Here is a 13,736-nt window from a genome sequence, read left to right as displayed (position 1 = left end):
CAGGTCAACTACAGGGCGAAGAGATGATGAGTTTTAGTTTCAGAGAGGTCCCCTTAAACAAATTGAAGTGGCCAATTGTTTTTCCAGAAGTAGCTCTGTTTATTTAAAAATTTTGTCATCAGCTTAACATTCGCCTTTGGATTCAAGTCCCATAAGTAGATAATGAAGGCTGGATTCAGCACTTTGTCTTTGAGATTTGCGCATGTGCCAAGTTCAAGGTTATCTTTTATTGTACCACGTACAATTTTAGAGCTGGTTTGTAGTCCTAAGGAATGAAACGCTGCACATATACCTATACTGTCGCCAGGAAATGCAAATATTTTAACACTAAATAGCACAAAAAAATGTACCAATTTTTTGACAGAACAGTTTCCATGCTCACATCAAAAATCGCGGATTTAGAAGAGCGTCTTCAAAAAATGGTAAGTGTAGAGAAAGTTTACCCTTCATTAAAGTAATAATTCTATTAGTTCATGATAGTCGATAATTTTTAACAAAGGTATAGCTTATTTCATTTTGGCCGGCTGGCTGGCTGGCAGTAAATGTGGGCCCGTAGAAGGGCGCGGATTGTACGTACGTATACCTATCGGGGCCGTATAATTAACATTTTAAAGGACGGTGCTACTTGATGTGGGGTTGGCGGCATCTGGGTGCCATCTCCGAGCATGGGTTATTTACTAACGTTATAACTTTATTTTAATAATAATACTTTTATTTCCATAAGACATATAGATAAATTACATAATGTATTTATGGAAAACAGATCTGTTTCAGTTTACTGTGTAGGCTCACTGGTCTTCCACCAGACCCAATATCGATGCCTATTATTATTAAACATTTAGTAAAAATTAGAATTGAGTGTTCTCTAGTAAAATTACTATAAGGAAAACAAAATGAAAGATGGAGCAATTAATGACAAATGTGATTGATAAGGGTATGTTTATTAACTTAGCGACGCATGGTTTTAAACTTATATTTCAAACTCGAAATGGACAAACTTTGAAACGAGATGGATACTTTTTTATTGTAATAATTTGCGATATTGTAGGAAAATGACCTTTTGAAGAATGTAGTTTTATCAAAAAGGAATGCTGAGGGAGGTAGATGATCGAAGATTTCTGTTATGCATGCAATATATTTTTCCTATCTTCTGCAGTTGAAAAGATCTTGTAAACGCGCACAACTTCTGCGTGACCGAATTTTGTTTTTTTCCTAGGGGCGAAATTAACCACCTTTTGCAAGGCACACGTCTTCGAGGGGTAGTTGACTTTGGGCGCCCATAAGCATGTCTTAAGCTCGAGTCTTAAGCCTCGCTATCTTTCTCGTGTCTTGAGGTATGAAGTGTCAAAAATTGAATAAGTACCATTTTATTAATAATTTATTGTGGTCATGTGTTGCTTCACTTACACTTGGGATAAACAAAATAATACCAGCAAATAAAAAATACAAATTATACAAATACAATCATATCAGTTTTACAATAAATCACATAATTTTCAAATGTACATGTAAAAACAAAAATTCATGTATTGAAAAAAAAAAGTTTTTGACAATTTTACATCCTTTATGCCTAATGTACACTGCTAAAATTTAAACGAAATCAAGATAACCGTGTTTGGTAGGTCATTAACGTAAACCAGGAACAAAAGTGAACCAAGGACTGATCCTTGTGGTACACCAAACAAAATTGGTTCTATGTCCGATTTTTGACTATTAAATGAGGAATACAGTAATATTCTAATAACTAATTTGGCTTCAAGTATATTGTTGGAACTACACAATCAAATGCCTTAGTTAGGTCGTAAAGCACCGCCAGAAACCGCCTACTTACTCTCAAAAGCTGCAACAATCAACTCTATTAGCGCAATAATAATTCTTGTAGATTGCATACAAAAAAAGGGCATTTTGAATAGTTTAATAAAAATTTTAGGTTGCTATTTGGAAAAAAAGTTCGATGCCGTTGCGGCAAAAATTTTTTTCAAAAATCCGGCTCGTTATTTTTCCTTTCAGTATGCCTAATATACATATTCAAAATTTGAACAAAATCCTTCGAGCCGTTATCTCGGAAAATTGTATGTAACAGATGGAAAAAAAATTATTCTTTAATGGTTGCTTAAAACGACATTTGATGAAATTTTAACATGTCCGAAAAACGGTAACTTTAGAGACATTTTGATTTCTCTAACAGAGACGCTCGTTGGGACTTTTCTTTTGTCACATCCTACCAGTAGTAATTTAAATTGAGAATTTTTGAGATTTAAATAGTACCTAATGGTTTTACGTTTCAATTAAAGTAGGTGTGTGGTGATTCAAGTTATCGAGGTCGCGCCGACGCTGACCCCTCTACCGATTATCGCTTTACCTAACAATTTTTCGCGTATTCGGTGGTGAAAGTTTGAACGGTGCGGTGTAACTTGCGTCGTTCCAATGGTAAATGGGGGAAATGGTAATGGCCCTTTCTAGGGAGAGACTGAACTAGAGATGCAGGTGAATTTTTATTTTTGATTAATTAGGATACATGTAAACTTGCTAAACATAAATCACTTACTCATTACTCTGCGTTTACTGTTGAATGGCTAGCGAAAATTCTGATGAAAAATGTGACTACATCCCCTATTTAAATAGATTTGGGTTTTTTCAATATTTACGTTCCGGGTGGTTAATACCCTGTTGTCCCTAGACAAATTGCGATTCTATACTTTAATTTCTTTATCCAAATCTAACGCATGTCATTGTATCCATTACAGACAAGGTGTTAGTTAGTCTACTACTAAATAAAGATAGGTAAATTTGATTGCTTTGGATAAAAATTTTCAACATTTTTTACGTAAGTGCGAGCGGATCTTCGTGTTTTGCAAAGTTCTTTTGGAAGATTGGTAACCACAATTTTTCCGCAGTGATATTTATAAAGAAGTAGACATAGAGATTTACCTACATGTATTGTTTTTCCATATGTCTACTTTTAAAAGACAAAATCTCTTTTGAGGGCGCCTAATTTTATGCAACTAAATAACTTCCTTAAAACAAAAAGATCAAACTGTCATATTAATTAATTTCAATACTGTTGCTTTGGCTTGCGTATCTTCTTTTTTGTTCGTGCGCGATATGTTCATCGGATTTATGGCTCAGTGGTAAGAGCATTGGGTTATAAATCCGGAGGTCGGGTGTTCGAACCTGGGTTGAGGTGAATTTTTCATCTGTGGCAGAGATGGAAATTACCTTAGACCAGTTCCGAGCATTCTACCGGCTACTCCGAATTAGGTTTTCCTGCAGTTTTCCTAATTGGTAAGGTAAATACCGGAGTAGTATAGACCATCTTAAGACCTTCTGCAGAGGCACCTCTAAATAGCATTATGCGGGTCACTCTGTAATTGGGCGCATGCCTGTTGAGGGCCCAAAACAAGAGAGGGATAATAAAAAAAAACTGAAGAAAAAGTTGATATTGTGAAATTATTTGAAGTAGACATAAGGAAAACAATACACGTAAATCACCATGTCTATTTCTTAATAAATATCAGTGTATTCACGTGGGTAGTATAATAATCCAGGTATTTATCCATGTTTCACTACGGTACCTTCTTACAATTTTAATTATTTTCTTTTAATTGCAGATTTAACATTCATTTGTCGTAATGGTTACGAAGTGAGAACGAATGCAATTGTGACAGGATATATATATACGTAAGTGTACGTGAGATAATCTCGCTTTTTTTTGGTGGTGGTGAAACGAAAAATTGATTTTTGACGCTACTGTATTTTTTCGTGACTTTTCTTCTTACAATTTTCAATTTTTTGATTTTAATTGAAAATCTGCGGGAATGATCACGAACTGAGTTATATGAACTACTCATGAAAAATTTGCTTCCCCCTGTATATAACAGAGAATTGAGGTTATGCTAGTTTTTTTAGTAATAACAATTTTTTTTAAATAATGTGAATTTAAATATAATTTCCAACAATGAAAATTGAATCGAAATTGTTGGGAACTTGAAAAACATGTAACCGTCCGAAAATGTTCCACATACGGCTAAAAGTGGCATTATTATTTATTGTCGGTTTCGTAATTGGTTTTTTAATTGCCCTCTTCTTATCTGTGATACAACCAAAAAATAAGCTCCCAACTCACCATGCCTCACTTCACGATCTGTACGAACCGTGGTTTGTAAAACAAAACCTGAGGAGGTATCGAAAAACGTTCGACACACTAAGATACAGTGGACAAACGTTCCTGACGGAGTCGACGTATTTATACAACAAAATTGAAATTGCTTGTCTCGTTTTGGTACGTAGAATCAAGTATGTTAAGGCAGCGCAAATGACTTGGGGAACACAATGCAATCATTTAGAATTTATAAACTTAAAGCCAACAAAAAATAAGCTGCCGTCCAAAAAGAATATTACGAACTCTGCGTGGTATTTATTATGCAAGAATTTGAGCAATTTACCGGACACATTTCATTGGGTTTTAGTATTGAATGAGAATACGTTCGCTTTACTTGAGAATTTACGCTATTTGGTAGCACCATTAAATTCATCTGCACAATACTATTTGGGACACTCGATGGTGTTTTGGGGTATAAGGTACAATTCGGGTCAGGCAGGCTATCTCATTAGTAATGGCACGCTGTCAGCTTTAAAGAGGAAGGTGAAGGAAGATTCGTGTTCCAGTGATTCGGTCTTCTGGAATTTAGAAGATTATTATTTGGGTGAATATTGCGTTTTGGTTGAATTGAGGTGTTTGATTTGTCTCATTTAGGAAGGGCTCTTAGTACGCTGAACATAACTACGTCGGATACGAGGGACAAACGCGGTTTGGCTGTATTTCACGGATTTAACTTGCAGAAACTTTTTTCACCTGGAAGTATTGAGCTTTCGAATTACTTCAAGCATAGCACCTATCCGACATTGTGTTGCAGTACGAGATCTGTTACCTTTCAAGTATGTTCGCGTCTTAGTCTCCCATGTTGACAACTTTACTTGCAGGTGCAAGGGACGAGCAGTATGTACACTTACAGCTATTTACTGAATCAATTGCAGATCTTTGCGTCGGGATCATACGGAAATCGAATGGCAACGACCCCTGTCCCTGAATACGAGGTAAGCTCAGTAAAAAAATCACAATCACAATGAACTGCGTTTTTTAGGTGTGGAAGACCTTGCTGCGGGAACACGGTCGAAATTACACAAATATATCGCCCGAAGAGTATTACGAATTTTGGGTGGATCTAGTCAGCGATCCAAATTCTTTCTCTTCAAAATTGAAAAGCGGAAATTGATTGTCGCTATCACCTTGTTGTTGTTTATATATATTTTTATTGATCTTTTTAACAATATAATTGTGAATGTTTTGATTAATATTGCATCTGTTTAAAAGACAACGTGGTAGTCCGGATATGGGCAAAGATTAACCAGTACTCTTTGATATGGGGGTTGCTTGCATGCATTTTAACTTTGGTTTACGTAGTTTGAAGTTGCGGTCTTATTTTTGAGTGATAACTTAGTCTTAATGGCTCAAACTCAAGAATTAATATTTCAATTTTGAGTTGGGTACAACTTGAAAGCAGGGTGTGATTTACGCATAGAGTGAACAGCCTAGGGTGGCAAAAAATTGGGCAGCAAGTTTCTCACTCTTGACATATTAAATATTAACGGTATTACAATAGTCAAAAGAAGTAATATAAAAGTGTGCCATAGCTCTTATACAGTGATAATTATTAAGAAGTAGATATATGGATTTACATATTGTTGTTCCCTATGTCTACTTTTAAATGACAAAATCGTTGTGAAGAGCGCCCAATTTTATGCAACCAAAATAACTGTTTAAAAGAAAGATCTGGCTTTCATATTAATTAATTTGAATCTTGTTACTTTGGTTTGTGTATTTTTATTTTCGTTCGTGTGCGATGTATTTAACCGAAGAGAAAGTTGATATTGATAGCAACAATATTTAAATTAATTAATATGACAGCTAGACCTTTATTTGTTTTAAGAAGTATTAGTTTGATTGCATAAAATTAGGCGCCTTTTTAAATAATCTTCAGCGGCTTCTCATCTCTTAGACTACTAAGAGTTTTCTTAGAATCCCAGGTTCACCTCTTCAATATTATTTTAAATTACCAAAAACTTATAAATTAATTCATATTCATGTTACATAGCATACCTACCTACATATGTTCAAAGATCCCTGCCTCAACTCTCCTTAGGGATTTTCCAATTCTGTTTTCACTAATATCATTTGTATATAGAGAGACTAACTGGTTAAAGTTTGGTCAATACTTGTCAACTTGAAGTGAACTTGTCCCTTGGTTCAGTTTATTAATGTGCTGTGTTAAGCGAGTTCATGATTTTGTACTTTCTGCCCGTCCGTCCGTATGTGTACATGATAACTCGAGAACGGTTTCGAATTTTCCAAAATAACAAATGCCAATATTTTGAAATTATATAATATATTTGCATTCGTTTCAAAGCTGGTTTCTGTTCCCATCCTCTTTTAGTTTTGGAATGATCTCTACCTACCATGAAGGATAAAACCAGTCCCCCTACCCTAACTCCATATTTGATGTATTTATTATCCCTGTTCCGAGCCCTCAACACGCTTGCGCCCAATTACAGAGTGGAAAGGGGGTGGAAGAAGGGTGGTAGTTGGTAGGAAACTGTTTCTTTTGTTGACACCTTTAATTATAATATCATTCATTAGAATACCAAGGTGTAGGTTCACCCCCTGCCCTCACCCATTTCAAAAGTTTTACTTGGCACCACTAAAGCAGTGGCCTTAAGAAAACAAAATTTGAAGGCCGTCTGCCACACCTTCAAGGTATTAAGCTACCTATTGCAAAACATTCCAGGCCTCTACGACGGACCGACGGACAAAACGCAAACAATAGCACATTTTTTAATTCTTAAAAAAGGCGCTAAAAATCAGTGCTTCCTGGATGTTTAGCATGAGTATGATTGATTAGGGAAACAATTGCAGATTTACAAGCTAAATTTAACGTGACTAGGAGAGCTGTAGGAAACTCAAAAAGAGTTCACTTTACCTTTCTTACGCTCTCACTAATCACTAGTGGACATTTGCACCAACAAATAGAAGGTGAGCTTAGCTTAAGCATAGCTATAAAGTCCGTGGCAACCATACTGTCGTAATAATTGTTGGCATACATTTTAAGGCAGGACCTGCAAAAGCTACAGTGGGGCCTGGGGCAGCTCAAGTGCCTGGTGCCTCGCAGATGTAAAATATTCATAAGTCTACTACAATATCCTTATTTGTACAAATGTAAGTAAGTAAAAAGTGAGCGAAGAAAAAATCAGAAAATTTCAATAAAATCTCAATCGGAAGTACAACCATGCCATACGGAGCCCTTCAGGTGTTGTGACCCAGGCATATTGCTACTTTTGCCCCTTTTCTGGACGGTCCTGGCAGGAAGCTACGTTTAGAAGGGCCTCAGTGAGGGATGTAGGGACATACCTACTCTGTTTAGTTCCTCCTGACCTTATATGATTCGATTCGTTACCATTGAATTTATAACTATAGGTAATTTATAACTATAGTTATAAATTCAATGTCATCACACTAACACTGCATATTTAATGATGGTTTATCCATTGTTTTATGTGTATCCCATGGATCATTTTTAGTGTTTTCCATTTTCATTTCACAGGTTCATGATGCTCAGATAACCTGATTGGTTTATTTTATCTAACTAAATGTGATCAATATGAATGTTCTGTCTTAGTCTGTCACTCCTATCAGGGACTACACTTTGAAGATTTGTATGTTCCACCTCGGAATGGGGTAAAATGTATAATGAATAACAACTTCAGGATTTTCCAATTGCCTAGCTGACTTGGATCTCCATATAGAGATAAGGGTTTCAATAAAGAAATGAGAATGGGATCATAGGCAATTTGTCTACGTTGGGATTCTTTTCCTGTAAATGTTTTAAGTGTGGATTTACAAGTTGCTATGTATAAAGATGTTTTTATTCTGTAAAACGCTTTAGGAGTAGGCAACATGGTTCACACTCTCCCAAGTTTCTTTCATTGTGCCATTGACCTTGATTATTTATAGGGAAAACGTGTAAATGACCGAACGTTAGTTACGACACTGGTGAGTAATTATTTTTACGTTGACGTCACAGTTTGTTTTTCCCAAGGGGTGGGGTAGGGTAGGGGTCAAAGTTGCATTTTTTTAAATCGTATATCTCTTATCGCAGTACTGAGTGATTTCATTTGCCGTGACTAATTTACCACTTAACCAGAAGTCTGCATAAAAGATAAACAGAAAATCCACGCACGCAATTCGTGGGTGTCACCTCTTTGGCAATTCCAATCTACAAAGGAGGCCTATTTTGTAAGTATTTCTATAGGATTTCTGTTAATTAACCAAATTTCATTGTCAGACATAGCCAGTTAGAAAAAAACCAACGTCAATATGTCGATCTATCCAAGCTTGGAAGATATGAAATTCGATCAAATCGCAAGAGCCCAGGACCAGGTTTTCTCGCAAACGGCGACAGCACCACCAGTTTACGGTGCGCCTACGGTTCAGCCTGCCGTTGCGACGGGCGATGCAATGTATCCGTCTCTCAACGAGTATATGGGCCTCGAGTTATCTGAAGCTGTGATCGCCGCCAACATGCCCGAATATGGACAGGTGATAATGTATCAGAGAGAGGTCGCTATTCCTCAGAGTAATTCGAATGTCGTCGCCCCATTGTCCGGACAGTCGCTAGGATTACAAAGAGCACAAGTCTCTCACGGAATTCGAGAGGTAATCCCATTATTATTTTCTATAAATATTTTATATACTTGCAACTGTTTTCACTGGCAGATTTATTATCCGTAAGGGACAAATAGACTGTAGCCTAGCGGTTTAAAGGATCCCTAATAATAGATAGGTGCATGTGGGTATTCATATAGATTTAAAAACAAATTAAAGGCAAGAGAGTTTGACCAAAAAAATGTAGGCAACTGACAGTCAATTTTTTACTGCCATTTAAAAAAATTCAATTGTTTTTCGTTACTCATTAGTATTCTGAAAAAAAAACAACTGACTGCTGCGTTATTACACGAAATAAAATGTTAAACGATCTTCATATACAAACATTTTGTATACATTCAATATTTATCGAGATATTTACTGTATTCCCTACATAATGGGCACCCTGTATTATAGTCCAGAAAGTCACACAAAGAAATGAATGTTTATTTAAACAGTAATATACATCTTAAGAAGGTAAAATCTGCAGGTTTGATGACATGACATGTATACATGCATTATAGAACGTTTTTTCAATGTCCGACATAAATACTCGTGGCTTTGTTTGTCTCCTCTTTTATACATGAGAAAAATAAAACCAAAATTTCCTCATCTGATCGATTGCTAAATAAAAGTGTGCAAGGAAACCCTTCACGCAAATATTTTGAATTTAGTTATTTGTTTATAATCACAGAGCTACACTACTGGTCCGGTACGTAAGAAGGCAGAAGATGACGCATCCCCGCTATTCATCTCGCTCGCCTTTTTATGTGCAAAAAAGGTTTTTGCCTTAAGGAGAGTAACTTTACCGCTTTTTCCGTGCATTGATCAGTACTTTCCAAAGGCCATAGCTATGTGTGCTATGTTATGTTTCTTTACTAGAAGCATTTCTGGTTAAAATTTTTAAATAATGTACGTAAGACCTGCGCATGCGCACACCTGGTGTTTACAATATGCGATATGTGTGCTTTTACTAAAAACCTCTTTGGTTAAAATTTATCACCATAAATAGGAAAGTTGGCATTGCATCTGATTTTTCCTATACACGTTATGTGTGCCTTTACTAGACTACATCTGTGATTTGATTAATAAAAGACACCCTGTATTTATAATTTTAATTATCTATATAAAATGGTTTCGAACATTGCTTAACTCACATCTGGCAAACTTATGATTGCCGGATTCCGCATGAGGCAATACCCGTAATACGAGATAACCCAAACTTTGCCTGGAGAGGTTCGGTAATGCTAGAATTTCCTAGGCAAACCTAAGCTTAACGACGTAATGGGCTTTGCATATATATTATAAACAGGATTGGTCCCAGAAGTGATCCTTGGGGCACTCCACGACTTACAGTTAATGTTTCGCTGAGGGTATTGTTGATGTAGACTTGTTGTGTTCTGTTTGGGTTTTAAACTTAAAGGTGAGCCACAGGAACCATAGTGTTCCAATTTCACAAGAAATATATCGTGGTTCATAGTAGTTAACTCTTTACTTAAGGCAATTAGTGTAGAGCAGCAGCTTTTCTTGGTATCTACGGGATCATAAACATGGAAATGAATGCTTTTAATGGTTCAGTAGTGCTTCTCTTTGGCGGGAAGTCGAACTGTTCTTCAGCGAAATAATTGTTGTGGTTGAAGAATTGCATATTCAAAAACTTTAGAAAAAATAGGTAACACTGAAATAGGGCGATATTTTTTCAATTCAATTTTATTGGTTGCCTCAAATTTCTGATATATACTGTGTTCATGGTAAGGGGATCTCTGAAACCATACAAGATATGACAATGGTCAAATTATAGAAAAGATGCGCAATTGAAGAGTGCTTTAAAGAAAACCGGTAAATTTCACTTACTTCTAAAGATATGCCAAAAAAACCGAAATTTACCCATTTTGTTTTTATTTTTTGTATTTGAACAGATACAAAAAAATAAAAAACGCTTTCTCATTGCCACTTTTTCAGCTCCCAGTTGTTGAGAGATTTTTAATACACTTCGTTTCAGGGAAATCATCAACTTTATTTTTAGTGGGAGTCTATGATCCGCTCGAAATGGGGTTCCAAATATCAAAGAAAGATGTTTTATATTTATTTTTTTATGTGGCCCGTAAAAAAACTACATACTGAATTGAGTAGCATTTTTTATTACAAATATAAATTATTATTATATGGCACATAAAAAAAGAACAGTTGGTTTCAACAGGATGGTGCACCCACGCACATCGCCCTATCGTTTGAGAATATTTATCGAATAAATTTCTTGGAAAATGAAAAACATGTCGTTGTGTGCGGGTGCACCGTCCTGTTGAAAGCCACAGTTTCCAACTTTCAAGTTTCCAAGTTTCAAATGGGAATCCACATTTTTTATTTAATATCTTGATTCTATTTGAAAAAAATGTATGACGATTTTATTCGAAACATTTTTTTGTCGTTCTGTGGCCCTGTAAGCACAGAAACTAATTGCCGTAAATTTGTATCTTTGTCAATTGAATGTTTAAAAATTAATTATTTGACGAATTTTTCTTGTGTGGCGAATATTTTATACCACCAAAAGGATAGAAACCTTTGGAATTGAGTACATATCAGGCAAGGGGATTCTAGTGCAAGTGTGTTTATTTTTGAGTTTTTTTAGATTTCTGTATTTTAAAGAACAAATTGTTTATAAAATATGAACTTGACATTAACGTTTTTAACTAATTGGTGTAAAGGCAAAGACAAACTGATATTCTTGTTTCAAATATGTAACTATTAGCGTTTTTCTCATTTACTCATTTACTGTTGACAACAGAAAGAAATTGTTCTACAGTGCTTTGGTGTAACCAGCAAAATGTATTATCAATATACAAAACAAGCAATTACATTTACATAATTTTTTTAGCTCATCTTGTGCAAGGATAAAGATGGGAAGGTCGGCGTTCGCGTGAAACCGATAAGCAACGGAGTATTTGTGTGCCTAGTCATAGAGAAGTCGCCGGCAGCGATCGCCGGTTTACGATTCGGCGATCAGATCTTGCAAATTAACGGCGTGACCGTCGCGGGGTTTTCAATGGATAAGGTGCACGACATGTTTCGTAAAAGTCCAATTAACGGTATTTCCGTCGTCGTTCGGGATCGCCCGTTCGAAAGAACGCTGACACTTCACAAGGATAGCACGGGCCACATTGGTTTTATGTTCAAAAACGGCAAGATCTTCAGTATTGTCAAGGATTCGTCGGCAGCACGAAATGGACTTTTAACCGATCATCAGCTGCTCGAAGTCGAGGGGCAGAATGTTGTTGGTTTGAAGGATAAGGAAATTACGAAGTATATAGATAATGCTGGAAATATAGTTACCGTAACTGTCATTCCATCTTTCCTCTACGACCATATGATCAAGAAGTAAGGATTTATGTGCATTTGCGGTGATATTAATAACCTTCACTTTCAGAATGAATACTTCTATCATCAAGGAGTTAATGGACCACTCTATCCCTACATTGTAAGTGTTGAAAAGATATCCTGTTACCTATATGGCATATGTGTTACTTTCTTATTTTTTCTATTCAACGTTAATAAGTATCTTTTCAAACATTTATAAATACGAAATATACTCGCATACTGGCAGATTGAAAAGAGACGTGCTGCTACAAATCTTGGGCACAATGGGGAATGTGGAGAAATTGATCGTCTTGCATTTATAGCAGTTGGTGCTGCTGTGACATATTTTATTACATAAATTTAACACACATTTTTTCCAGTGCCATTATTAATCATAATTCATGTTATACTAGTATAGATAATCTTTCATAATATTACAATTTACAATAAATTTATATGTATTATGTTTCTAAATATTTATTTTTTTTCTGATGGTATATAGCTTGATGCTGCTATTGATCTTTAACAGTTGTTAATGTTCATAGTTTAGCAGACGGAAAGCTAGCTACCAAGTATAAATGCACAACTTTTGCATATTTTTGGCTTTGTAAATTATTGCGCACTACTAGAGCAATCTAGACAAGATTTATACATACATTGTTTATTCATTGATAGTTCTATTTAAGTGACTGATCAGTGCTGCCACATCCTGTCATATTGTGGTACTATCTGATTAAACAATGCAATTGTGTGTACCCTAATTTAGACGATCTCTTTTGTGACCTAGTTACTCTTTACTTATTTATATAGGGTGTTTTTTGTCCGCTATTGTTATCTCAAGAACTATAAGAGCAACAGGTTTGGTTAAATTTGCAAACAATGTCTATTCAACCAGTGGCTCACAAACTGTGTATATCAGCTTTGTTATTGGAACTATATTTTTTATTTCCTTATTTGATAGAGAATGTTATTCTGAATTTGGTGATATAATATTTGTAAACCTTAGTTAACAATTTTTATGAGAAAAATGCATGTTTAGATTTATACCTACATAGTGTGCCATGGACAAAACAAGTTGAATATGGATTCAGTTTTAAGAGTGCTGTGACTGAGATAACTATTTATGTTGTTTCCATGCATTTTTCGTCATAAAAATTGTTATCTAAGGGTATAGAAATATTATATCAACAAATATTTAAAAAAAATATAGTTCTATTTAAAATAACAAAGTTGGTATCCATAGCTTGTGAACCACTGGTTGACACAATTTTTTTTCGTGCTCATTAAATTAGTCTTCTGAATTGAAATACGTTGCCAATATAGCTCTTATAGTTCTTAAGATAGCAATAGTGGACAAAATAAATTGAAATCCTATATACATCAAATTACATTTAAAAGTCACATTAAAAAGACAAAAATCTGTGTCTGCGGCTCTAAAAATTTACATTACGTTAGCGAATATTAAGCACTCTTATCAGAGATTGAATGTCCAGTGAATTTTTAGCTTCCTAGCTTGAGCTAGGTGACTATTGCGATCACCATTTTTTGGACATGTTAAAATTTCATAAAATGTTGACATTTTAGATCATTTTAAGCAACTTTTTTTACTTTACTTTTACTTTTT

At 35.3% G+C, this 13,736-nt stretch overlaps 2 protein-coding genes across 2 annotated transcripts; both read left to right on the top strand.

Moving 5' to 3' along the window:
• The first annotated feature begins 2,372 nt into the window (after positions 1 to 2,372).
• On the top strand, positions 2,373 to 5,355 carry LOC116176000 (glycoprotein-N-acetylgalactosamine 3-beta-galactosyltransferase 1-like). Its single transcript, XM_031494419.1, has 5 exons — positions 2,373 to 2,487; positions 3,612 to 4,706; positions 4,757 to 4,938; positions 4,984 to 5,097; positions 5,145 to 5,355. The coding sequence occupies exons 2-5, from the start codon at positions 4,013 to 4,015 to the stop codon at positions 5,274 to 5,276; spliced, it is 1,122 nt and encodes a 373-aa protein (XP_031350279.1). The 5' UTR covers positions 2,373 to 2,487; positions 3,612 to 4,012; the 3' UTR covers positions 5,277 to 5,355.
• Positions 5,356 to 8,164: 2,809 nt separating this feature from the next.
• LOC116176614 (syntenin-1-like) lies at positions 8,165 to 12,466 on the top strand. The gene is made up of 4 exons (XM_031495257.1): positions 8,165 to 8,350; positions 8,400 to 8,770; positions 11,634 to 12,133; positions 12,183 to 12,466. Exons 2-4 carry the CDS (start codon positions 8,432 to 8,434, stop codon positions 12,235 to 12,237), a joined length of 894 nt encoding a protein of 297 aa, XP_031351117.1. The 5' UTR covers positions 8,165 to 8,350; positions 8,400 to 8,431; the 3' UTR covers positions 12,238 to 12,466.
• The last annotated feature ends 1,270 nt before the right edge of the window (positions 12,467 to 13,736 follow it).

This window comes from Photinus pyralis, unplaced genomic scaffold (assembly GCF_008802855.1).
Source record: "Photinus pyralis isolate 1611_PpyrPB1 unplaced genomic scaffold, Ppyr1.3 Ppyr1.4_LG7, whole genome shotgun sequence".
NCBI classification, from domain to species: domain Eukaryota; kingdom Metazoa; phylum Arthropoda; class Insecta; order Coleoptera; family Lampyridae; genus Photinus; species Photinus pyralis.
Note: the sequence above shows the minus strand (reverse complement) of the source record. Positions and strands in the feature narration are given on the sequence as shown.